Raw genomic sequence first — 27620 nt, forward strand, 5'->3', positions numbered from 1 at the left:
TGTGTGCTTCCAATAGCAGCCAGTGATGGGTGACGTCACTGTTGTGCAGTCAGCCTGCACCTGTGTACAGCTGGCCTCATGCACATGACCGTTTTGGTCCGCATCCAAGCACCAGTTTTTGCGGCTTGGATGCGGACCCATTCATTTCAATGGAGCCGCAAAAGATGCAGACAGCACTCCGTGTGTGCATACGGACGCCATCCGTGTTTTGCGGATCCGCAATTTGCGTCGTGTGTGCATGAGGCCTTAGGCTTGGTTTACATCTGTGCTTTTAAACTCCAGCAGTCTGTTCCGCCGGAGGATATAGCTGGATTCGGGCATAGCTGGATTCGACAGCGCACCACCGGACCCCATTCACTGTAATATATGCTGGCTTTTGGCCTGACAATAACTGCTGCATATAGTGTTTTGTTTTTGTTTTTTTCTGGCCGAAAGCCAGCATATTTGCCGGGTACAGTGAATTCTGGCAGTTCCTCTGCCGAAATTAAAGGCGTAAATATGAACCCAGCCTTACACTACTTCTGCCTGGGCCATCACCCCTATCTTCTATTAAAGGGGTCGTCCGGCTCAGAGCTGAACTCGGACATACCCTTATTTTCACCCAGGCAGCCCCCCTGAGGCTAGCATTGCATCTTATGCTCTGATGCGCTCCCTTGCCCTGCGCTAGATCGCACAGGGCAAGGGCTCTTTTGTTTATCATAACACACTGCCGGGCGGAAACTTCCGCCCGCCCGGCAGTGTGTTCGGTGACGTCACCGGCTCTAAAGCGCGCTCTTTAGTGCTGCCCTAGCTGTTTTACTGGCTAGGGCAGCGCTAAATTCCGCCCATCAGTGCCGGGCCCGGTGACGTGAACTGCTCCAATACTCAAGTCAGGGGGGCTGCCTGGGTGAAAATGGAGGTATGTCCGGGTTCAGCTCTGAACCTGGACAACCCCTTTAATACGTGCACTCTGCTCAGCTGGATGTGTATGGGTCGTGGCTAAATATCTGTGCCTCCATTTATGGCCTCTTGCACACGACCGTATGCCCTCCGAGATACAGTCCGTGAGCGGGTCATAAGTCCCAGAGCGGCATTGATTGTGCAATGATGCTGTGCAGATCGGGCCGCCCGCGGAACTATTGTCCCGCACTCATGATCTTATGAGTGTGGGACAATAGTCCTGCGGGCAGCCCGACGTGCACTGCATCATTGTAATCTATGTGCGCACAATCAATGCCGCTCCGAGACTTATGACCCGCTCACGGACTGTATCTCGGAGGGCATACAGTCGTGTGCAAGAGGCCTATCTCAAATGAACACCAACAGAATTGACCTTCAAGAGCAAACATGGAGCTGTCCATCCAAGGAGCTCTGGGGGGCCCCAAATATACTGTCTGCATATTCCACCAGGCTACTGAACATGGTGCTAGCAGTAGCCCGCTCTTGCTTGTCGGCCAGCACACTGTAGATTTTAGTCTCCCAGCATATAGAGCTTGCTTTGGCTGAACCCAAACATAAAAGTTGTAGCAAATGCCTTAGGCTACTTTCACACTGGCGTTTTGGCTTTCCATTTGTGAGATCTCACAAGCGGTCCAAAACGGATCAGTTTTGCCCTAATGCATTCAGAATGGAAAAGGATCCGCTCAGAATGCATCAGTTTAGTTTCCATTCCGCTTTGGAGACGGACACCAAACCGCTGCTTGCAGCGTTTTGGTGTCCATCTGACAAAACTGAGCCAAACGGATCCGTTCTGACACAAAATGTAAGTCAATGGGGATGTATCTGTTTTCTATGACACAACCCGTCACAATAGAAAACGGATCCGTCCTCCATTGGCGTTCAATGGTGTTCGAGACGGATCTGTCTTGGCTATGTTAAAGATAATACAAACGGATCCGTTCTGAATGGATGCAGACGGTTGTATTATCTGAACGGATCCGTCTGTGCAGATCCATGACGGATCCGCACCAAACGCGAGTGTGAAAGTAACATAAGCCTGCTGGTTATTGGGGTTCAACCAGCCCCATGTCCAGGATGTGTTGTCATTTGTAGCTCCATGTTCAGACTTTCCATGTTCAAACGGTTATTTATTTTTAATCCTATTAAAGGGGTTGTCCAAGTTCTATTTATTGATGACCTATCCTCAGGATAGGTCATCAATATCAGATCGGCTGGGGTCCGGCACCCAGCACCCCTGCCATCAGCTGTTTGAAGAGAAGGCGCGCGCCGTGCCAGCGCTGCCTCCCCTTCGCTGTTCACCTTCTAGCTGTTGCATCTGCAGTGGTGAGCAGGTGCAATGACACCCAAGACGTCCCATTCATTTCAATGGGACAGATCGCTGCCTCCCATACACTTGTATAGGAGCGATCTGTACCATTAAAATGAATGGGACGTCTTGGGTGTCATTGCACCTGCTCACCGCTGCAGATGCAACAGCTAGAAGGTGAACAGCGAAGGGGAGGCAGCGCTGGCACGGCGCGCGCCTTCTCTTCAAACAGCTGATAGGCTGGGGTCCGGCACCCCTGCTATCTGATATTGATGACCTATCCTGAGGATAGGTCATCATAAAATAGAACTTGAACAACCCCTTTAAGTTTTTAATGCTTTGCTGCTGCTCTGGTAGTTGTCTAGCTTTACCCATCTAAAGCGGACCTACCTCCCCCTTTATGGTAAAGCTGCTCTCAGCCCAGCGCCGCGTTTTGAGTCTTGATTTAAAATGCTGATGTAGTGGACATTCTCTCTTGTAGGTGATTATACCCTAAGATCCGCCTGGGACCTCCTTATGGCAGGGTGAATTTGTTCATAAGTGCTTCAATATCAGCGCAATCCTTAAACAAGAAGCTCCCCAAGTCCCACGCGTCTCAGCTCATATCAGCAGCCTATACGAGTCTGACAAGCAATCAATACAAAAATGTATATGTGATGAATAATAATCGCGGGCGAGCAGGAAGGATGACTATTCATGGCTAGGCTATCAGATGCTATCATGATGATTCTGTCATTGATTATGTTAATTATTCCCCGTGATTGACTGATTACAACCTGATACCTTGCTTTGGGTAATCCTTGGGGTTTTTGGTTTCCCCCCCCCCCCCCCGTTCTGCTGTTATCTTACTTTACAATAGGAGGAAGATTTGGGAACAGGGAGTACCCAGATTCACAGCTGAAGGTCATGAGATATGGGAAGAACTGCATTAAACATATGTGGTCGGTGTTGAGACAAATCTGAATAATGGCTTGAAACAGCCGACCCTTTGCTCTGTCTCTGCAGTATACGGATCGCATTCTTCTGTCACGCAAATCTCAGAAATCCTGGCGTCCTGTCCGTTTTATAGAACAGTAGTAAATGTGCTGTTTACTAGAGGGGCACTGGTGCAGGGTTGGTTTGCTCATATACAGTGGATATAAAAAGTCTACACACCCCTGTTACAATGTCAGGTTTCTGTGATGTAAAAAAAATGAGACGAAGATTAATCATTTCAGAACTTTTTCCACCTTTTTAATGTGACCTATAAACTGTACAACTCAATTAAAAAACAAACTGAAATCTTTTAGGTGGAGGGAAGAAAACTAAAATAATGTGGTTGCATAAGTGTGCACACCCTCTTATAACTGGGGATGTAGCTGTGTTCAGAATTAAGCAATCACATTCAAAGTCCTGTTAAATAGGAGTCAGCATACACCGGCCATCATTTAAAGTGCCTCTGATTAACCCCAAATAAAGTTCAGCTGCTCTAGTTGGTCTTTCCTGACATTTTCTTAGTCACATCCCACAGCAAAAGTCATGGTCCACAGAGAGCTTCCAAATCATCAGAGGGACCTCATTGTTAAAAGGTATCAGTCAGGAGAAGGGTACAAAATAACTTCCAAGGCATTAGATATACCATGGAACACAGTGAAGACAGTCATCATCAAGTGGAGAAAGTATGACAAAACAGTGACATTACCAAGAACTGGACGTCTCTCCAAAATTGATGAAAAGATGGGAAGAAAACTGGTCTGGGAGGCGACCAAGAGGCCTCCAGCAACATTAAAGGAGCTGCAGGAATATCTGGCAAGTACTGGCTGTGTGGTACATGTGACAACAATCTCCCGTATTCTTCATATGTCGGGGCTATGGGGTAGAGTGGCAAGACGAAAGCCTTTTCTTACGAAGAAAAACATCCAAGCCAGGCTACATATTGCGAAAACACATCTGAAGTCTCCCAAAAGCATGTGGGAAAAGGTGTTATGGTCGGATGAAACCAAGGTTGAACTTTTTGGCCATAATTCCAAAAGATATGTTTGGCCCCAAAACAACACTGCACATCACCAAAAGAACAACATCCCCACAGTGAAACATGGTGGTGGCAGCATTATGCCAAGGGGCTGTTTTTCGTCAGCTGGAACTGGGGCCTTAGTTAAGCTAGAGCGAATTATGTTATAAACAGTTCCAAATACCAGTCAATATTGGCACAAAACCTTCAGGCTTCTGCTAGAAAGCTGAACATGAAGAGGAACTTCATCTTTCAGTATGACAACGACCCAAAGCATACATCCAAATCAACAAAGGAATGGCTTCACCAGAAGAAGATTATAGTTTTGGAATGGCCCAGACCTGAGTCCGATTGTAAGGCCTCTTTTACACTACCGTATGGCTATTTCAGTGTTTTGCGGTCCGTTTTTCACGGATCCGTGGTTCAGTTTTTTTGTTTCCGTTGTGCTTCTGTTCCATTTTTCCGTATGGCATATACAGTATCAAGTAATTACATAGAAAAAATTGCGCTGGGCATAACATTTTCAATAGATGGTTCCGCAAAAACGGAACGGATACGGAAGACATACGGATGCATTTCCGTATGTGTTCCATTTTTTTTGCGGACCCATTGACTTGAATGGAGCCACGGAACGTGATTTGCGGGCAATAATAGGACATGTTCTATCTTTCAACGGAACGGAAATACGTAAACGGAATGCATACGGAGTACATTAATTTTTTTTTTGCAGAACCATTGAAATGAATGGTTCCGTATACAGAACACAAAAAACGGCCCGCAAAATGGAAAACAAAACGGTAGTGTGAAAGAGGCCTAAATCTGTGGGGTGATCTGAAGAGGGCTGTGCACAGGAGACGCCCTCGCAATCTGACAGATTTGGAGTGTTTTTGCAAAGAAGAGTGGGCAAATCTTGCCAAGTCAAAATGTGCCATGCTGATAGACTCGTACCTAAAAAGACTGAGTGCTGTAATAAAATCAAAAGGTGCTTCAACAAAGTATCAGTTTAAGGGTGTGCACACTTATGCAACCATGTTATTTTATTTTTATATTTTTTCTTCCCTCTACTTAAAAGATTTCTGATTTTGTTTTTCAATTGAGTTGTACAGTTTATAGGTCACATTAAAGGTGGAAAAAGTTCTGAAATGATTTATCTTTGTCTCATTTTTTTTTTACATCACAGAAACCTGACCTTTTAACGGGTGTGAAGACTTTTTATATCCACTGTGTGTCCATATCTTAGGCTACTGGCGTTTCTGGATCCGCTTGTGAGATCCGCTTCAGGGCTCTCACAAGCAGCCCAAAACGGATCAGTTTAGCCCCAATGCATTCTGAATGGCTAAGGATCCCTTCAGAATGCATCAGTTTGCCTCCGTTCAGCCTCCATTCCGCTCTGGAGGCTGCTTGCAGCGTTTTGATGTCCGCCTGACGATGCAGAGCCAAACGGATCTGTCCTGACTAAGGGTCCATTCACACGTCCGATCCGCAAAACACCGACATCGCCGGCACTTAATAGAAAATGCCTAATCTTGTCCGCAATTGCGGACAAGAATAGGACATGTTCTATATTTTGCGGACCCTGAAGTGCGGATCCGCAATTCCCGATCCGGGCAGGACATCGTGCTACCCCATAGAAATGAATGGGTCCGCAATTCCGTTCCGCAAAATGCGGAACGAAATTGCGGACGTGTGAATGGACCCTTACAATGTAAGTCAATGGGGACGGATACGTTTTCTCTGACACAATATGGTGCAGTTGAAAACGGATCCGCCTTCCATTGACTTTCAGTGTAAGTCAAAACGGATCTGTTTGCATTATAATGAACAAAAAAAAAATGCAACAAAGTTCATGGTAATCCAAACGGACCCGTTCTGAACGGATACAGGCGTTTGCATTATAGGTGCGGATCCGTCTGTACAGATACCAGACAGATCCGCACCTAACGCAGGTGTGAAAGTAGCCTGACTCTGCTGATTTATATGCATTTGATCTCCATGAAAGGGTCTTTTGTAAATATGTAAAATGTCTCTCCTCCAGAAGGAAGACCATTCTCTCTCGTGCTAGGAAGCTTCCCTGTAAGTCAATGTCTGGCCCATAGTAAAGCTTTGAGACATGACGATCTCAGCCAGACCAGAGACTGGTATCTATAGTTATGGGTTGGACATTGACTTACAGGATAGTTCCCTAGAGCTGGCATTTTAGGTTTTCTTCCTTAGTTTTCCACTGACTGTACACTTTAGATGTATACTGAACGAACCCTCTGATTTATGTGGTATCAGATGACTGACTAATGTGCATGGGGACCTCCTGACGCTCCGTCGTTGGCCAATGTCGGAGGAATGAAGGATTGGGCTGTATGATTTCAGCTAGGGCTGTAGCTATCGATTATTTTAGTAATGAAGTATTCTACCGATTTTAATCCAACCACTAATTGAGTACCCTAATAAGAAAACCCATCAGTATCAGTCCCCCCCCCCCCCCCCCCTCAGTGCCATGAGTCTCCCCTCCCTAGTGCCACCAGCTCCCCCCATGCCATCAGTATCCCCATTCCCCCTCCTAGCCATCAGTGCCCAGCCACAGCGCCAATGAACTAAAATGCTTCCATCCTCTTCACGCGCTGTACTGGGAGCTGACGTCACACAGCATCAGGTCATAGTGTGTGTGTGTATACATGCCAGGGCAGGCGGGTGGCCACGGAGCGGGAGTAATGGCAAGCTCTTCACTCACACTCCATGGTCACATGGCACAAACCAATCATCGATGCAAAACAAAATTCATCAAGGTTTTTTTTTTTGTGTCTCGTTAATCGATTAATTTGAGTAATTGTTCCTGCCCTAATTTCAGCATGCCCAGTACTTCTGTTTCACCAGTTAAGCAGCTGCGAGAGTCCTGCCTGCTTATGAGGGTTTTTGGAGACCTGTTTTCGGCCAAACAGTTATTAGGTTGGTCATACACCAGTTCTCTAGTTGGGTCAACCAAGGACTCCGTGCTCCACAGCTATATAATATGGTAGATGAATCAGGACAGTTTAGCAGTCACCGCTCCCCAGCGCTCAGTAATATGGAGGTCCCTCAAATGCGTCCGTCTCTTTTCTTGATGGTGAATAATTGCCTGTACATGTGCGGTTATGTTTGTAAATGGTGAAGTAAACCCTCCCTTTTTGGAGTGACTGAACAGATGACGAGGACTAGCACTCCTGTTTACAACAAGTTTGTTCCTGTCCTGTGAATGGGATTGTTTCACATGAATGAGACGAGGAAAATTCTGCCACCTATGAATATAATTAGGCCAGTTTCACACAAGCAGATTGGGAAATGTGCATGAAACGATCCACGATATGGCCATATTACTGATGGTACTGCATTACTATTGAATACATGGTGCGTGAATCCTTAAAGGGATTCTGTCTTCAGAATTTAGGCCTATAACCTAAACATATGGCGATGTCCATAGTAATACACTGAATCCTAAAGTGACTTTATCAAATGGGCCTGTGGCTCTATAATCATAAAAAAAACAGGTTTATATCACCTGTCACTCACGTCAGAAATGTGTCCAAGGGGACGTCTCATGATGCAGGGGGCCCGGCTGCAGCCTTCTCCTTTCGGTGCCCAGCGCCGCCTTCTGAATTGAAATCGCCGCCCTCCCTTTCATTAGATCCGCCTACCTTAGTTCATCGCCGCCTCTCTAACGTCCGCTCTCCTCAGCCAGATCCCGCAGGTTCGAGCGAAGTGCGCCGGCGCATCAGGTTATACCTAGTGCCCACGCGCGGGATCTGGCTGAAGAGAGCGAACGTTAGAGAGGCGGCGATGAACTAAGGTAGGCGGATCTAATGAAAGCGAGGGCGGCGATTTCAATTCAGAATGCGGCGCTGGGCACCGAAAGGAGAAGGCTGCAGCCGGACCCCCTGCATCATGAGACGTCCCCTTGGACACATTTCTGACGTGAGTGACAGGTGATATAAGCCTGTTTTTTATGATTAAAGAGCCACAGGCGCGTTTGATAAAGTCACTTTAGGATTCGGTGTATTACTAGGGACATCGCCATATGTTTAGGTTATAGGCCTAAATTCTGATGACAGAATCCCTTTAAGAATTTTCTATATTTCTGCATAAATATAGACGTTTTCCATGTCGGAAACGGCACGGAAAAATGGCTCCAAGCAACGTGCAGTGAATGGGAAGTAGCCAGAAACCGCGTTGTATGCTCTGTAAACGTGTGGGTATTTTTTGGTACAGATTCGCTTCAAAAACCAGAAGCAGAAAATGCTCTTTTGAAATGAAGTGTACACCCCATTACAAAAAAGCATCATAAATCAATGTGGAATCAGATTTTGGAGATGGCTTGTCAAAATCATGATTGTACCCAACTTTTTTCTTGTTTCCCCATTCTTGTCACTGCCTGGCCCAGTCACTCGCAGCGGAGAGGTTGTGGCTGGCACGTGCACTGACTGGTCCTCCAGGTGCAACAGCAATGCCCTTGTTGCACCAAAGGGCTACTTAGCATGATCTAAAGTAGCTCATATCTCTGGACTGACCTCACGGATCTAGGGTTACATTCCACTGCTCAGTGCCCATCTGCATTGGCAGATGGATTTATATCAGGGTATATGCTGATAGATTCCCTTTCATGTCTTGCCTCCACAGCTATTATTTCTGCCACAGTCTGCCCTTACAGCACAATAAAGTGTGCCTTTTTTTAGGCCTCATGCACACGGCCGTTGTTTGTTTTGCGGTCCGCAAATTGCAGGTCATTTTTTATTTTTTTTTCGGACCGCGAAGCAACGGATGCGGACAGCACACATTGAACTGAATGTGTCCGCATCTGAGCCGCAAAAACTGCTGCTCAAATGCGAACCAAAACAACGGCCGTGTGCATGAGGCCTTAAGGGTATTCCTATCTCAGACGTTTGACGCAACCTATGAATGTCTGCTATAAGAATACCCCTTTAACATCCTGATTTTGCCTTCTAAGTCAATGCACCTACCTGTACGGACTGAGAACAACTAAGACCTCATGCCCATTTTTTGTGGATTGCACGTGGACCCATTAATTTCTGTTGGGCTGCAAAAAATGCGGATCTGTCCGGATCCATGCGGCTGTTCCACAAATGATAGAACATGTCTTATTCTTGTTCTTTCCTGCAAAGCAGTTGTGGCATGCATGGGGTTTGTGTCCTTGCGGATCTGCCGTTTGCAGAACACACAACACATACGGTCGTGTGAATGTAACCTAAATCTAAGGGGAGGATTGATCAAGACGGGCGCTTTCTGTGCCCGTCTTGATATCCCCTGCGCCACCGGAGGAACGTCCTCCTGAAATCCATGCGCCTAAACAGAAATCTACGACCGCTCAGAGCTTCCGTAGATTTCTAGCTTCATTTGCGCTGGAAAACTGGCGTAAATTAAGATAAATTTGTCGGAGCCGCTTCCCATACCCCCTTTTCTGCCATTGTCACACCCTCTTTAGGGAAAGTGGCAAGGGTGGAGTGAAATACGAGAGGTGACAATTTTTTTTTTTTTTTTAAGTCACAAACATAGGAGGCGACTTTTTAAAGGATAACTGTCATTTTTTTTATTTTCTCTTTTGCTAAAGTGTAGGGCAAGTGATAGGTAACAATTTAGCAATAGACTTTATTTAGCCAAAACGTTTATTTTTGGTAGAAAACTGGGGCTGAAATGGCCCTTAGCAGCACTCTTCAAAAGAGCGTTGCTAAGGGCCATCCGTCCATTAGAAAAGACGGGCTGTGCAGACGCTGTGCTTCTGACTCGTGCTTCCCTGGAAGACAGAAAGCTGGGCACAGGAGTCTCCGTTACATTCACTGACCTGCGATCCCTGTGATAATAATTCATGTAGCAGCCGCCGGAAGTAGAAGCACTGTGCGCAGTGAGGCGGCTGCTACATGAATTATTATCACAGGGATCGCAGGTCAGTGAATGTAACGGAGCATTAGATTGCATAGAAAGGGGGAATAGAAATGTAATTTTAACTCCTAAGACTCCTGTGCCCAGCCGTCTGTCTCCCAGGGAAGCACGAGTCAGAAGCACAGCGTCTGCACAGCCCGTCTCCCTGCACGCTCTTTTGAAGAGTGCTGCTAAGGGCCATTTCAGCCCCAGTTTTCTACCAAAAATAAACGTTTTGGCTAAATAAAGTCTATTGCAAATTTGTTACCTATCACTTGCCCTACACTTTAGCAAAAAATAAATAAAATATGACAGTTATCCTTTAAGCCACTTTTCAGGCACAAGGGAAATGATAAATCTTCCCCCGTGGGTGCGGGGGTGTAAAGTTACCATACTGAAAATGATTTTTGTTTGGCTTCCTGGGTTCATCGCTGTTTTATCGATGTCATTCACAATGGTTATTACACCCTGGATGTATGTAGCTGGCTGTGGAGATGTTCATTGACACCTTACCTTTCATATTTCATGCATGTGTAACATTTTTAAGTGTTCCTGAATGATACATTTAGTAGTCGTCTTAACACGATTTTTCTCTTACAGATGACGACTTTGATCAGTTTGATAAGCCTGGCGCAGAAAGGTCTCGAAGACGAAGAACCAAGGATGATGACTGGGACAGGTAGTTATGTTTCTCCCTCTGGTAAACATGTTGTTTGTCAGTATAAATTGTATAATGAAGATCTTGGTTGCGCTGTATCAGCACGTAAAGAAGAATTTGACTAATCGGCGGAAATACATACCAAGAAATGTATGGATAAGGTTTATTGTGGGAATTCTTTTGGTTCCTGAGGCAACGTGTCAAATAATTCATTATTTTGACTTCTTTCTTTTGCCTCAATTCCTTTAAAATATCAGAGACCCTAAATGTAGAAAATACGCCAAGATGGAATTAAATATGCCCCGAAGGAGTGTACATGGGCATGTGTGGTCCTAATAGCATAACCCCTTTGAGGGGTTTTATGACAAGTGCGCCTATTATGAAATACGTGCACTTTTGTGTTTCATAGACTGAATACCCCTTTAAAGGGAGCATGTTACCTTAAAAATGCTGCCCAATCTTCCAGCATCATGTTAAATAGCAGGAAGAGCGGAGTGGCTTGACCTAGTTTCTTGTAAAAATACTCCGTATGAGGCTACTTTCACACTAGTGTTTTCAATTCCACTATTGAGATCCGTCATAGGATCTCAATAGCGGATGAAAACGCTTCCGTTTTGTCCCCATTCATTGTTGATGGGGGACAAAACTGAACGAAACGGAGTTCACCAGAATGCATTTTGTTCCGTTTGGTTGCACTCCCATCGCGGACAGAATAACGCTGCAACACGGCGTTTTTCTGCAACACAATGTATGTCAACGGGGACGGATCCGTTTTATCTGACACAATGGAAAACGGATCCGTCCCCCATTGACATGTAATGGTGTTGATGACAGATCAGTCATGGCTATACTGTATAAGACATGCATGCGGTTGTATTATTGTAATGGAAGCTTTTTTGCAGATCCATGACAGATCTGCAAAAAACGCTGGCTGCCGCATGCACTACTTTTTTGCGGTGCGGAGGCACTGAGAGAAACCACACGGAAGCACTATGGTTCTGTGCCTCTGTTCTGCACCGACCTTCCGGATTGCGGACCCATTCAAGTGAATGGGTCCGTGATGCGGGGTGCACACGGCCGGTGCCTGTGTATTGCGGACGCACTTTTTGCTGGGCGCTATACTGGCACAGCCGGGCAACAGCCGTGTGCATGAGCCCTAACTTGTAGCTTAATTATTAAAATCCCTTCTCATTTTTGGCTTCAAGGGAGTCTGTCAGCAGTTCTGACCATGCTAAACTGCCGACAGCACTAGGTAGCGACCTGCTTTGCATCCCCTCCCACTGCTCTGCGTGACAGCTGTAGTTGTCACACAGAGGGAAGGGCCTGAAGCTCAAGACAGTACACTTGAGAAAAGTGACCATCCCTCCTTGGTATCATTCTTTCAATTAGCCAAGTGTCATTTTAGTATTGTGTACCATATTTGTTCAAGTTGGATTCACTGCTTGTATTGTAATATTGTTACGGTTATTTATATATATATATATTTTTTTATTTTTTATTAAGTGAGCTAGAAGATGACCTTCTTGAGGAGGACTTCTTACCCGGGAAGAAGGTAAAACTATTGTCCTTCTTAGGAAAGTACTGCAGGTTTTAGTAATCCTGAGTATGTGAACTGAAATGACTGACATGTTCTGTTTGCTCTCCAGCCTTCTCTAGATCTGTCAGATGAAGAACTTAATGATGATCTTCTCCAAAGTGATGAAGAAGAGCTGGACTTAGTGAATTACAGGTATAGCTTTTACCCAAGTCTTAAAGGAAACCTGTCAGCGGCAAAAGCCGTCCCAAACCGCCAGCAGTACCTTCAAGTAGCCGGCAGTGAGTTTTGAATGATGATTTTCTTACTGCATTCTGATGAGGCAGAAGTATGAAAAACAATCTTTTATGCTCCGTCCGTGCTATTTTTCAGTCAGGCTTGAAGTTAAGGGGGCAGTGGCCTCCTTGCTTCAAGTAACGGTAACCGCGTTCTCTTTTGCCTCATCATAATGCAGTAAGAAAATCATCATTTGAAACTCACTGCCGGCTACTTGAAGGTACTGCTGGCGGTTTGGGATGGCTTTTGCCGCTGACAGGTTCCCTTTAATCACTGATTTGTGTTTTTCTTGTGCTGTTTTACCAGTTTTCTGACTAAAACCACATGGACGTAAATACTGATGAACGATTCGATTTGTACAAATTGATTCGTTCATCGAGCAGAGTTCTTTAGCAGCGAGGGGCTGTCCTCATCTACTAATAAGCTCCTTCCGCCACTTAAATGACAGGGCTGGACGTCTCGTCCGGCCCTTACAATCTAGGTGCAAGCACAAGAGGATGTCTTAAGAATGTCCTCAGTTATTGTCCGCTGTGAGCCCAAGGTCTTTTTCTGATCTTTCTTTCAAGGTAGTATGAAGAAATGACTCCCTTTAGTGCAGTGCTCCTCAACTCCGGTAGTCAGGGCCCATCTGCCGGTCACAATTTGAAAATATCTCAAAGGATATATATATGTGGTAGCATTGACCCTAATTATATCACCTGTCCAATACTAAGGAATTCTGAAACCTGACCGTCAGCTGGGCCCTGAGGACTGACGTCGAGGAGCACTGCCGTTGTATCCTGCTTTTTTGCCACCAAATCAATGAAATCTCAAAGAACACAAACTCAAGAACTTTCTAAATGAGCCATCCTGTGTCAACTGGGATATCCTCAATAACCCTGTCCACCACCAGAGCTCGAACCGTTCCAAGTTTAGCAAATTCCAGATAATTATCATTGTCCCATATAGGAGAGTATTTCCTGTGCCCTCCACTCCCACAAATGGTTTTTATTCTGTCCAAGCTTTATGGATCGTATGGAAAGTAGGAAACGGATAGTTCGAGCTACATAATTTATTTAACTTGTTACCTCCAGTAAAGTTCCCCGACCCAAGGCATGACTAATAACTTTCCCAGCAGCCATGGGAGAAGTGCCCATTCCCCATCCGTTTAGATGCAGGCGATATATTCAGGGATCCAGTCGTTGTAACCTCTTCAAACAAATTTTTAGAGTAGATTTCTTCCAAACTACATCCTGGAAGATACCATTGATTTCATGGAACAGCCTAAGATGCAGCGAAACTGGTGGCCATTGAAGTGCTCACCAAACCAGTGACCCATTGAAGTAAATGGGGCTGAACTGCGCCCAAGCCATGTGACAGTCATGACATCACTGGCCTGCGGGAAGCTGTGAGAAGTCTGTGGCGCTACTTCGAGCACTGCTACCTTCTCAAACAGCTGATTGCCGGTGGGGTCCTGGGTGTCTGAACCCCACTGATCAGATGCTGATAACCTATCCAAAGGACCTCCAAGTACATAAATTGGATACAGTTATTAAAGGGGTTGTTTCACTTCAGCAAATGGCATTTATCATGTAGAGAAAGTTAATACAAGGCACTTACTAATGTATTGTGATTGTCTATATTGTCTCCTTTGCTGGCTGGATTCATTTTTCCATCACATTATACATGGCTCGTATCTTGGGGTTACGACCCCCCCCCCCCCTGCAATCCATCAGTGGTGGTTGCACACTATAGGAAAAAGCGACGGTCTGTGTGCGCTCCTGCTTTTCCAGTAGTGTGCAAGCACGACCACCGCTGATGGTTTGCAGGGCGGTCTTAACCCCAGGATACGAGCAGTGTATAATGTGATGGAAATATAAATCCAGCCAGGAAAGGAAGCAATATGTACAATCACAATACATTAGTAAGTGCCTTGTAATAACTTTCTCTACATGATAAATGACATTTGCTGAAGCGAAGCTACCGCTTTAAATGCATATTTACTTACCGGAATGTAGAAAAGGTTTTTGTTCAAAAATTGTATTCCAATAAATGTTTTAAGTTCTAGCTAAGAAGCAGATTGCGCTCATGATGGTGAGAAGAAACCCGTTATGAATAGTGTTGAGCGAACTTCTGTTTTAAGTTCGGCGTCTAAAGTTCGGCTTCCGGTTAGCGGAGAATCCAGATATGGATTCAGAATTCCGTTGTGGTCCGTGGTAGCGGAATCAATAATCGGCCATTATTGATTCCGCTACCACGGACCACAACGGAATTCGGAATCCATATCGGGATTCTCCGCTAACCGGAAGCCGAACTTTAGACGCCGAACTTAAAACAGAAGTTCGATCAACACTAGTTATGAAGGAGTCAGATTTAGAGTCAGAACCTTGGCTTGCCGAATCCACAGCCTTTTGTCTGTGGCCAATCTCCTTAAAAACCTGTGTTTTATATATTACTAGATAAAATATCGGCATATGAACAAAATCAGGATTTCAGTGTAACCCAACAAGAAATGTGATCATTGTTTCATTGCAGTTCACAAGGAGTAACAGTCAGTCTTAACGCCACCACCGGCGGAATTTCATCCTTTGAACTTTCTAAAAGCGTGAATGAGGAGTGCGTAGCAGAGGGAGTAGAATTTGAGGAAGAGGAGACTGAAGAAGCTTATGAGGAAACTGAGGAACTGGAAACTGTTACTGAAGACGTGGTTGAGACCTATGAAGAAAGCTACACTGAGTTAGCTGATGAACAGGTAGAATATGAGGAGGAAGGAACCACGGATGAGGTGCTGGACCTTGAGATCAATGAACCTCTGGATGAATTTCAAGTAAGTCTTCTTGTATCTCAGGGGTTTTCATGAGACTTGGGTTTGAGGACAATTTGAAACCTATTCACTTCCAGTTGGAGAGATGAAAATTAGACCTATTATCAGTGGCCGCCAGTTTCTTTATCTAGATGGTGACAAACTTTCCGTTGACAGCTTGTTTGTCGTTAGGTAGCGGTCCTTTGTTATGCTAGATGGCAGGAGAGAATCATGACCTTGAGGGCTGTATCCTCATGGATGAAAACTGCTTTTGTGTTCGGAGGACCACGTGCAATTGTTCATACTGTTTAATGCAAAAGCTATTATCCAGGCTTTTGAACAAGATCTGATAAAGTCATCTAAAGCTAAAAGATTATTGACTTCCTAAAGACATCTTTAAGGTGCTTACTGTGAGGGAATGATTGATTGCTTTCGCTGGTCATTTTTGTAACTAATAGCTGTCCGTGGCTGAATGAAGAGATTGAAGATCCGTGTTTACCCACAGAGATAATAGATTTATAAAATGATGCTTTCCTTTGGCTGGATATAATAGGGGTTAATCTTGTCTAATGTATGAATACATCTTTTCAACCAAAGTCACTTTGTATTTCTAGATAGACTTGTAAATCATAAAACTACAGATCATGGCACAATATCCTCTGTTCTGCACTATGTTTAAAGAAAAAAAAAAAAAAAAAAAGTATACTAGACAGCAGTAAATAAAATATATTGTCCTTGGCTATAGTTGTCAAGCTTTACTGTTTTGCAGTAACCTCATTTAGTGTAGCATAAATAGGACCTAATGGGTGATGGATTATCAAATCTTCAGGGTTATTGCATGGTCATGGCAAAGTATGGAAATGATGGAACTGCTTGTCATTCCAGCCTAAAGCCTCTTGTACACGACTGTGTATTTTGCGGCGCGCAAAAAATACGGATGTCCGTGTGTATTCCGTATTTTGCAGAACGGAACAGCTGGCCCCTAATAGAACAGTCCTATCCTTGTCCGTTATGCGGACATTAATAGGGGAAGTTCTTTCTTTCTTTTAGCGGAACGGATATACAGAAATACGAAATGGAATGCACACGGAGTACCTTCTGTTTTTTTGTGTTTTTTTTTGCGGACCTATTGAAATGAATGGTTCCGCATACGGTCTGCAAAAAAAACGGAATTGACACGGAAAGAAAATACGTTAGTGTGCAGTTTAACGCGTGACTTCGTTTTTATACAGTAAAGGGATTGTCCAACCCTTTACAAATCATTACTCAGGATTGGCTATCTCTATGATTGGCAGGGTCTGGCACCCTGCTCTCCCACTGATCAGTTCTGCAGTAGCTCTGGCGCCAGAACCATACACAACGCCATCTGTTGTGCAGTGGATGGGACTGCTTATTGCAGTGCTGCTTCCATTCAAGTGGAGGCCAGAGCTCTAGTTCTGGTTCTGGAGCTACTGCATAGCAGCTAATTGGCGGGGCTGTGGGTTGTCGGACCCTCACCAATCAGATACTGTATTTTTCGCTTTTATAAGACACTTTTTTAGCAAGAAAAATAATCTTATAAACGGCGGATCCCCTGACTGCATCCTTCAAGGGGTCGTCTCACTTCAGCAAGTGGCATTTATTATGTAGAGAAAGTTAATACAAAGCACTTATTAATGTATTGTGATTGTCCATATTGCCTCCTTTGCTGGCTGGATTCATATTTCCATCACATTATACGCTGCTGGTTTCCATGGTTACAACCGCCCTGTAATCCATCAGCAATGGACATGCTTGCACACTATATAGAAAAAAAGCACTATATGCACTCCCATGGTCCCGGCTGTAATGGAAGCACTCACTAGTATATTATTTGCTTTATAAGATGCACTAACATTTCCCCCCCACTTTTGGGGGAAAGGTGCATCTTATAAAGAGAAAAATATGGTAATTGTGTTAATTTATTATTATCATCTATGCAGATTTTCTTCTTTGAGGTACATGCACATGTTGTGGATTATGCATGGAGTCTTGTGCAGAAAAAAACCACTGCGTAATAAAGTATATTTTCTGTGTGGAAATTAAACTGCGGTGCGGATTTTAAAATCTTCTGCATGTAAATTGTTTGTGCGATTCCACACCTTATCTGTAGTGGTTTTTACCATAGACTGCAGTGGGGTTGTTAACATAATCAGAAAATCTGCAACAAATGCACAAAAAAAGCATTAAAACTGTGATAATTGGTGCGGGATTCATGCAGATTTTTTGCATACAAATACGCATAGTGTGCAGGCAGTCTAATGTTAACCACTTAGTGTAAATGCACACGATTAGGATTTATAGGCAGAGAAGCCACTCTGAAATCTGCAGGGGTTCACAGGGAAATCTATGCGGACAATCCACATCAATTGGTGCAGATTTTACTCTCCCCATTGAAGTGAATGGAGAAAATGTGCATGAAATCCGGTCAGGAAAACGAAAATAAATTTGACATGCTGTGGATTTTAAAATCTGCACCACAAGTCTAAATCGGCACAGAAAAAAAATCCACATAATGTACATGAGAATTTCAAATTCTCATAGAAGGCAATGTACATGACGTATGGTGCCTATTTTCATGTGCATTTAGCCTTGAAGTCTTTGGGGAAATGGAATGTATTGCCTCTATTGACATGCTGCAGGTTTTAAAATCCTCATGGCAAGGCAATGTCCACGCGTACAAAGTACGTAAGGTGTACCTGAGATTTGGCAAAAGTCATTCACTTTGCTGGTACTGTATTGCGCAAATCTGCACAGAAAAAAGGCACATAATCCCATGGGTTGTCCCATGGGAGAAGGGACAGCTGTTACTGTATCACCTAAAATCTGAGCTAATGGAGGTGACAAAGTCTGGCTTTTGTCATGAAAGTATTACGGTCGTTAAATTACCATATACAACTTGGGTTGACTACAAGCTCCCCTGCCCCCATGTCCCACCACCGTTGGATACCAGAAATCCTCGGTACAGCCCTGGGTTCCACCTGCCATCCTCCTGACAGCCAAGACTGAAAGTGCTAATGGCCTATTTGTCACTTCTTCAGTGAGTGACAGCAGTGTAGACGCTCACAGGTGTGTTCACAGGTACTCTCCAAACACCCTCTGCTGAATGGCAAGTTCTCTCCATTTGGCATTTTGATTTGTCCATTTAATCTTGTACTACTTGCCTTTAAGGATGAAGAATACTCGCAGTCCTACAAGAGACAGAAAGTTAGCGAAGAACAAGAACAATATGTGGAAGAGACACCTGAAGATGTACAGGACCAGGAACCACAGGAGCTTGTGACTGAACCTGAAGAGGTAAATTTGCCCCTCTGGCCCCTCTAGCATGCTCTAGTCCTGCTGGGCGTTGTATCTAATGCCATTTACATGTGCAGGTGCTCAACGAATCGCAAGAGCTGCCTGCAGACACTAAAGAAGCTTTTGATGAAGATGACGAAGATGAGGAAGAGGAAGACAGTGGCCGTATACGTTTCAAAACTGAACGTAAAGAAGGGACAATAATACGCCTTTCAGACACCAACCGAGAACGGCGAAACATTCCAGAAACTTTAGGTAAATTCTCCCAAACACCTTATTTGTTTTTTATTCTGCTAAGCTTGTTGGTGGAGCAGGTTTTTACCTTTTTTAGATGTTATTTTGCCTGTAATCAATAGGTTAGGAGTAAAGGGAGTCCATTGAAAACTTGGAAGGAAAATAAGGACGGTGACTAATAGTCTATGCAGGCAGGTGCAGTTTGCATCTGCTTTTTGGGTATCTGTTAGACTGTTTTATGATTTTATTGCTCGCTTAGCATGTACATTTAAAGGGAATCTGTCACCAACATCTGACCTATATAATTAATGCTGTCATGCAGCCAGACTTGGTTTTCCTTTGTTGATTTTCTATGACCAGTAAGCAGTTTATTCTGTATGCAAATTAGGGTGCAAAATGACCAGCACAGCGTTTCAGTAGCAGGTATATTGGGTCCGGTGTAGGGTTGGGCAATAAACCGATATTAACGATATACTGTGGTATTAATAAACGGCGATATCGCCATTTCTTAATTACTGCTGTATTTTAGTGACATCATAGGGGCAGACACACGTCACAGTGCTGAATGCCTCTAAAACGGCTGCCGCTGTGCCACCAATGAGAAGGTAATAGTGAGGAGGAGGGGAGGAGTTGTGGCTGCTGTGCCACCAATGAGAATTGCCCTCAAATGTACAAATATAGACTGCGGGTGCCGGCCATATCACATATCCAGCAGCCGGTCTCGATGACGGGAAGTGGCGATCCCGCGAACCAAGGCAATTTACCCCTCAAATGTCTCACCTGAGGGGTTAATTGGCACGGTTCGGTGGGATCCCTGTCATTGAGGCCGAGTGCCAGCTGTGTGATATTATTAGTATTGCACTGGTAATACACTGACAGTCAATGCATTATGATACTCATGTAATGATTGTAGAGGGGATCAGACCCCCAAATGTAAAAAGTAAAAAAAATATATATATAAATTCCAAGTTAAAAAAGAACTCCTTTCTCCCATAACTAGGTCATATAAAATTGTAAAAAAAAATAGGAAAAACAGATAGTTATCACAGTGTCTAACAACCTGCTCTATAAAAATATTACGCTATTGCCCCCTGAGGTGAATGCTGTAAAAAAAAAAAAAAAACTGTGCCAAAACAGACATTTCTCATCCGTATCATTGGACGACACAGGCTTGACCCTGGGGTATAACACTAAGCACAAAAGACAAAAGTGTGAGCTTCTCCCTCCAGCTATACCCTTCCTACAGGGAAAACTTTTTTTGCTTAGTGTCCGTAGGAGGCAGATTTTTTTCTTTTTTCCTAGCGGGATTACAAGCAGTTGTAGCTTCCTGCACTCCCACCCAGGAGACGGGAGACCAGGGGGTCCCCAAGCCTGCTGCTCCTTCCCGGTCTCCAGAAGACAAGGAGGACCAGAGGTTCCTAAAGCCTCTGCATCCCGCCAGCCGCCGGGTCACCATGGCCGCCCATGACAAGTCCCCTCTGTTTCCGGTGTAGTAGCCCTCCTTAAGAGGCCGCACACCGAAGGTGGTGAACCAGCTGTAACCAGGTAGGCTGAACTCGCCAGACAGCTAAGTATTCCTGGCTCCAGACCCCCCACTCCCCTTCTCAGGTTACTTGCTAGAATGGCCCCCACGAAACCTTGTCTCCCCAGGTGGGAAAAGAGTTAGCAGATACATGTCAGCTCTCCTGTGGGGGTGGGGTGAAGGGAAGCCTCTGTACTTGCCAAGCTTCTTTCTGGGCCCTGCACCACCAACCAACCCCCCCCCCCCCTTCCCCACTACCAGTGCCACCTGCCCGCCCATCTGTTTCTTGCGGAGTTCCACTATTCTCCTCCGCCGGGGCCGCTTGGAAATTGAGGCCCCGGCTTCTACTGCCGCCTACTTCCTATTAGGGATCGACCGATATTGATTTTTTAGGGCCGATACCGATAATTTGTGAACTTTCAGGCCGATAGCTGATAATTTATACCGATATTCTGGGAATTTGCATTTTTAAAAAAAAAAAAAATTCCTACACAAATCTGCTGAAAATTTATGTTTATTGTTAACGTGTATTTATTTATTTTTTTGTAAATCTTTCTTTTTTATTTATACTTTAAAAATTTTTTTTTTTTTTTTTTTTTACTAACTTTTAGCCCCCTTAGGGACTAGAACCCTTGTCCTATTCACCCTGATAGATCTCTATCAGGGTGACTAGGATCTCACACTGTCCCTGCTGCTCCGTGCTTTGTGCACACAGCAGCATGGAGCTTACCATGGCAGCCAGGGCTTCAGTAGCGTCCTGGCTGCCATGGTAACCGATCGGAGCCCCAGGATTACACTGCTGGGGCTCCGATCGGAGGAGCAGGGGAGAGGAGATCCTGTGGCCACTGCCACCAATGATTAATACTGGGGGGTGCACTGTGCCACCAACGTTTTTAATACTGGGATGGGGGCGCACTGCGCCACCAATGATTAATACTGTGGGGCTTGGGGGGGCGCACTGCGCCACCAATGAAGAGAAATCTCTCATTAATTCATATACAGGAGGCGGGAGCTGGCTGCAGAATCACATAGCCGGCTCCCGACCTCTATGAGCGGTAGCTGCGATCCGCGGCACCTAAGGGGTTAACTACCGCAGATCGCAGCTACCGCTCATAGAGGTCGGGAGCCGGCTATATGATTCTGCAGCCAGCTCCCGCCTCCTGTATATGAATTAATGAGAGATTTCTCTTCATTGGTGGAGCGGTGGACACAGCCCCTCCCCTTCTTTTGTCCTCTCTCCTGTAATTGGCGGCAGCGGCAGCACAGGGGGAGAGAGACACTGCTTCCTTCTCCCCTGTGCTGCTGAGGCAACACGGAGAGCGCTGAGAGCAGCGCGTTCTGTGTTCCCAATACGTTATCGGAATATCCTGAATATCGGCCGATAATATCCCTACTTCCTATCCGCTTGCTGCAGATACTTCTCATCCGGCCGACATTTCAGCTTGGCCTGGGCTCCTTATGGCAGCACCGCTGTACGAGGGGTGTGGGGGAAGAGTCCTGGGGAATCATTGGCGCTCTTTCTCATTATCGCGGGCAGCCGACTCCATTATGGGGGCAGGGCATGAGTTCTCCCCGCTTCCCCCTCCATCTGGCTTCCTGGTGCGAATTATTCGCGCTGGTTTCTCTGACTCCGCCCATCTCCTGCTCAGGAGGACCTCTGCGGACCCTGGCACCAGGTTTTCTCCGAACAGGCAGCAGTAAGGGACATAGGCTGGGTAAGCTCTTTCCCCTCCTTCCTACAGGGTCTAGTTTTACCCTTCTACCTTTTACTACAGGTACTTACTATGTCCGAACCCAGATACCAGGCCCCAAAGCCGGCGGTCACTTTTGTGCAACATTTTGCATGTGCTTCTTGTCGCTCAAAATTCCCATCCGGTCAGTCGCACCCCCTCTGCTCCTCTTGCTCTGCTCCACCGCCAAGTGGCTCTGACCCTGTCCCAGTCGCCCCCCTGCCCAGCCCATGGTAGAGCCGGAGTGGGTGCGCTCTCTCTCTAAGATGGTGCAGGACGTTTCCCAGTCCAACAGGGCCATTGTGGACATGCTGGGGCTTTTGGCTGCGCTGCCACCCTCTGACCAGTTAGACTCTGGGGACCCCTCTGCTGCTCCCTATCGCGGCCGTCCTGCAAAATGGGCAAGACCACCCTCTCCTCGAAGGGCGTCTGCGTCCCCTGTTTCATTCATCTCCCCGCCACCTCCCAGGGAGTCTCGCTCCGACGCGTCCTCATTAGAAGAGGCGTGTTCTGAGGAAAAGTTGTCAGACGCTGACTTTGTCTAACCGGAGGACCAGTCTTCCAAACTGTCCGCTATGGTAAATGATCTCATCGCAGCAGTTATATAAACCTTACAGGTTGAGGACCCTGCGCCCTCATATGCTGGTTCAGGTTTTTCCATTAGGCTATCCCGTCGCTCGCCACAGGTGTTCCCAACCACCCACAGTTTGATTCCTCCCTTTTCAAGGAATGGAACTTCCCTGACAAGCGTTTTGCTTTAGCGAAACGTTTAGACGTCATATCCCTTTCCAGAGGATTTGACAAAGTGGTCGTCCTCTCCTATTGACCCTCCAGTATCCCGCCTGGCTACTTTCCCACGCCAGCTCTTACATCTGTGAGGCCTCTCTGGACACGGCCAGGCTTGTGGCCTGCTCTTCAGCTTTTTTGGTGACTATTCGCGTAACCCTGTGGCTATCTTGTTGGGCGGCAGATAACACTGCTAAACAGGCCTTGAGAGGAGGATTTGGAGGTATAGGGCTTGGAGGTCTGCACTTTTTAAACCTGTTGAAACGCATCCTGCTCTGCGGCAAATGGGTGCTGTTACCCCCTGTAGCATCAGAGATAATCTCATCCAGACGCTTGCCGAAAAGTTCCCTTTGCAGGTAGCAAACTTTTCGGCAAGCGTCTGGATGAGATTATCTCTGATGCTACAGGGGGTAACAGCACCCATTTGCCGCAGAGCAGGATGCGTTTCAACAGGTTTAAAAAGTGCAGACCTCCAAGCCCTATACCTCCAAGTCCTCCTCTGCTTGACGGGTGTCCTCTGGCGCCCCCCATTTGAGTGGGAGGTCGTCTTCATCTGTTCCAGCATGTCTGGCTAGCTCACGTCTTAGATGCCTGGGGGTGTGAAGTCATATCGGAGGGTTAGAAACTGGAGTTCCGATACCCACCTACGCCCCCGTTTTTTCGCCCCCCCCCCCTGACCTCTCCATCCGCTGCCCTTTCCTTTTGTTATTCTATTCTCTCTCTTCTGCGACAGGGTTCCGCCTCAAGACCGCTTTCGCAGATTCTACTCCAATTTCTTTGTAGTCCCCAAGAAGGAGGTTACAGTACGTCCCATCCTAGACCTCAAAGCCCTCAACCGATTCCTTCAACTCCGCTGCTTCCGGATGGAGTTCCTGCATTTGGTCATTGCATCCATGTACACTGGGGAATTCCTGTCCTCGACATCAAGAACGCCTACCTGTTCCCATCCGCGTCAGTCACCAGAAATATCTTCGATTCACAGTGGGGTCTTTTCATTACCAGTTTGTGGCCCTCCCGTTCGGTCTTGCCATAGCTCCCAAGATTCTGGCCTCAGTCATGGCTCTGCTTCATGCCAGTGGGTTAGTGGTGTCAGAGTAGTTCAATTATCGAGTAAAGTAATTAAATAATTTAGTCAGCCGACACAAAGACCCAGACACAGTTGCTGTATCTAAGGAGATCTGAGAGACCACCACAAAATATTTATTATACTTTTATGATAATGGGAGTACCTGGGTGTTTTAGGCGGTTACAATACTTAATATAACATAATTGCACGCTATTCCGTACTTGGACGATATCCTGATCAAGGGTCCGTCATTCCAGGCAATGGCGGACAGCCTGCGCATTGTCCGGGATACCCTGGAACGCTTCGGATGGGTTCTGAACCTATCAAAGTCATGTCTTCATCCACCTCGGCAGCTGATGTTTCTGGGCATGCTGTTCGACACCGATCGGGCAAAGATATTCTTGCCCCCGGACAAACTCTCCGTCGTCAGATCGTTGATGGGGCCTCGGCCTCCCCATTCACCAGTGCATGAGGGCTCTGGGCCACATGGTTTCTTCCTTCGAAGCAGTGCCCTATGATCAGTTCCATACCAGGGCTCTTCAGCGGTGCATTCTGACCATTTTGGACCGTTCCCCAGCCTCCCTGGATCGAATTATCCGTCTCCCTGCCCCGAGGCGCCGATACCTTCAGTGGTGGTGGTGGATGTCTCCAATGCTGACGTTGTGCCGCTCCTTCCTTCCCCTGCTCTTGATAGTGTTGACGACGGACGCCAGTCTCCGGGGCTGGGGGGGACGGACTTCTAGACAATCTGTCGGTCCAGGGCAATATCCTAGAATTGCGGGCGATTCGTCTCTCTCCCTGGTTCATTGGACGGACCGTCTCCGGGGGTATCCAGTTCGGGTTCAATTCGACAACTCCACAGCAGTCGCATAACTAAACCACCAGGGTGGTACCCGGAGCCCCGCAGCCATGTCTGAAGCAGTGCACATCCTCTCCTGGACGGAGAGCCATGTCCCAGTTCTGTCGGCAGTTCATATCCCCGGCGTCGACAACTGGATTGCCGACTTTCTCAGCCGAGAGACTCGATCCCGGCGAATGGGCTTTGCATCCACAGGTCTTTCTCGCGATCTGTGAGCGATTGGGTCGGCCGCAAGGTAGGACCTTCGTGGCGAAGTCCAAGGATCCTGGTTCACGTTTCCTTACATGTTCCCTCTTTTTCCGCTCATTCCACGTCTTCGAAAAATCTGGTTCGAAGGTCTGCCCGCCATTCTCGTGGCCCTGGACTGGCCAAGCAGAGTATGGCACGAATCCCTAGTCTCACTTCTTGCCGGTGAATCCTGGCATCTTTCCCTTCGGGAGGACCTTTTGTCACTGGGACCGAACTTCCACCCGAATTTAGGGTCTCTACCTTTAATGGCATTTCTGTTGAAGCCGCCGTACTAAGGGCTCGGGGTTTCTCTGATGCGGTTGTCCAGACCATGATTTGTGTTAGGAAGCCGTCCTCTCTGATCTATCACCGAACCTGGAAGTCCTACTTCAGTTGGTGTGAACTCCACCAGTTGTGTCCCATTCGGTTCTTGTTGCCTCGACTTTTGTCTTTCCTGCAGTTGGGCATGGACTTGAGGCTGGCTCTCAGTTCACTCAATTGGCAAGTTTCGGCCCTTTCCGTTCTTTTTTTTTTTTGCAGTTCGGACCTTTCTGCTGGGGGTGGCGCACGCTGTGCCCCCTTACCGTCCTCTGTTGAATCCATGGGACCTTAATCTGGTGCTCGGCTCTCTGCAGTCATCTCTGTTTGAGCCTTTGCAGCAGGTGTCCCTTCGGTTCCTGTCCTACAAGGTGGTCTTTTTGGTGGCAATCACTTCCGTCCGTAGGGTCTCTTTCCTGTCGGTCCCCCTTTCTTATCCTCCACCAGGACAAATTAGTCCTTTTACTGTCCAATCCTTCCTTCCGAAGGTCGTGTCGGCATCCCTTCCTTCCTTGTCGTGCCCCGTCTCATCCTCCTGAGCAGTCGCTCCACACTCTGGATTTAGTCGGGCCATTTGCATATATCTGTCTCGGACGTCCTCTTTCCAACGGACGGGTTCTCTATTAGTTATTCCAGAGGAACCAAGACGAGGGCTTTCCATTTCCCGATGGATTCGTTTGGCCATTGTGTGAGCGTACCGCATCAGTGACCGGGCTCCACCCTTCCGGGTTACTGCTCATTCTTCTCAGGCAGTGGGAGCCTCTTGGGCAGTACATCATGGGGCTTCGGCCCTTCAGGTGTGCAAGGCGGCTACCTGGTCGTCTTTGCACTCCTTTTCCAAATTTTTACAGAGTGCACACCTTTGCATCTTCTGACGCTTTTCTGGGGCGTAGAGTTTTGCAGAGGGCGGTTCTCTGATTGGCCGGATAGCTTCTTCATTTATGACCCACCCCTGGGACTGCTCTGTAACGTCCCAAGGTCAAGCCTGTGTCCCCCAATGATATGGATGAGAGAACTACATTTTTGTACTTGCCGTAAAATCTGTTTCTTTTTCGTTCATTGCTGGACACAGCTCCCACCCATTCTCTCTGGTTACAGGCCTCGTTGTGGCCTGCGTGATTCTGGGTTTGTACATTGTTTGGTTTTCCTGTTTTTTTATTTTTTGCTTCTCCTACTGCTTTTGCACAAACTATTTTAGCTTAGTCCCTGTAGAAAGGGTATAGCTGGAGGGAAGAGCTCACATTTTTGTGCTTAGTGTCGCCTCCTATTGGCAACAGCTATACCCCAAGGTCAAGCCCGTGTCCCCCAATAAATGAAAGAGAAACAGGATTTACGGTAAGTACAAAAATCTAGTTTTTTGGTCACCTTGCCTCACAAAGTGTAATACCAAGCGAACTGTAGGCGTACCTAAGGGCCTCTTCAAATACAGAATGGCGCCCAAAAACTATTCTAACAAAATCTACCCATATGGCGCTCCTCCTTTGCTGTTAACCCTTGCTGTGTTGCCATAAAAAAATAATTTGAGGGGTGTAGTTTCTAAAATGGGTTCATTTATAGGTGGTTTTCTTTACGTAAGCCCCTCAAAATCACTTTCTAAGTGAATTGGTGCCTAAAAAAATGGTTTGGGAAATTTTCCTGAAAAATGGCTTCTAAAATGCTTTAAAGGGTTTCTGTCACCCCACAAAACTCATATTTTTTTTTTTGGATAGTTAGATTCCTTATAGGGCGATATAGGAGAATATAATAGTCTTACTTACTTTCATGCGGCCGATTCTTTATAAAACGAAGTTTTATAATATGTAAATGAGGGCTCTACCAGCAAGTAGGGCGTCTACTTGCTGGTAGCCGCAGCAGCAATCCGCCCCCTCGCCGTGTTGATTGACAGGGCCAGCCGGGATCTCCTCCTCCGGCCGGCCCTGTCAGTAATTCAAAAATCGCGCGCCTCTGGTCATTCGGCGCAGGCGCTCTGAGATGAGGAGGCTCGTCTCCTCAGCACTCCCTCAGTGCGCCTGCGCCGATGACGTCTTCTCTTTCGGTGATGTCATCGGCGCAGGCGCACTGAGGAGACGAGCCTCCTCATCTCAGAGCGCCTGCGCCGAATGACCAGAGGCGCGCGATTTTTGAATTACTGACAGGGCCGGCCGGAGGAGGAGATCACGGCTGGCCCTGTCAATCA

At 46.4% G+C, this 27620-nt stretch overlaps 1 protein-coding gene across 3 annotated transcripts in view; it reads left to right on the plus strand.

Moving 5' to 3' along the window:
* Window positions 1–27620, plus strand: part of RBM33 (RNA binding motif protein 33) — a 113633-nt gene that overhangs the window by 9236 nt on the left and 76777 nt on the right. For all 3 annotated transcript variants that reach the window (XM_040434161.1, XM_040434158.1, XM_040434160.1), the window contains exons 2-7: window positions 10737–10815; window positions 12298–12346; window positions 12441–12523; window positions 15119–15410; window positions 18576–18701; window positions 18779–18956. In XM_040434161.1, coding sequence (XP_040290095.1) covers window positions 10737–10815; window positions 12298–12346; window positions 12441–12523; window positions 15119–15410; window positions 18576–18701; window positions 18779–18956 — 807 coding nt within the window. The remainder of the gene's footprint in view (window positions 1–10736; window positions 10816–12297; window positions 12347–12440; window positions 12524–15118; window positions 15411–18575; window positions 18702–18778; window positions 18957–27620) is intronic.

The sequence above is a fragment of the Bufo bufo genome, chromosome 5 (assembly GCF_905171765.1).
Source record: "Bufo bufo chromosome 5, aBufBuf1.1, whole genome shotgun sequence".
NCBI lineage: Eukaryota > Metazoa > Chordata > Amphibia > Anura > Bufonidae > Bufo > Bufo bufo.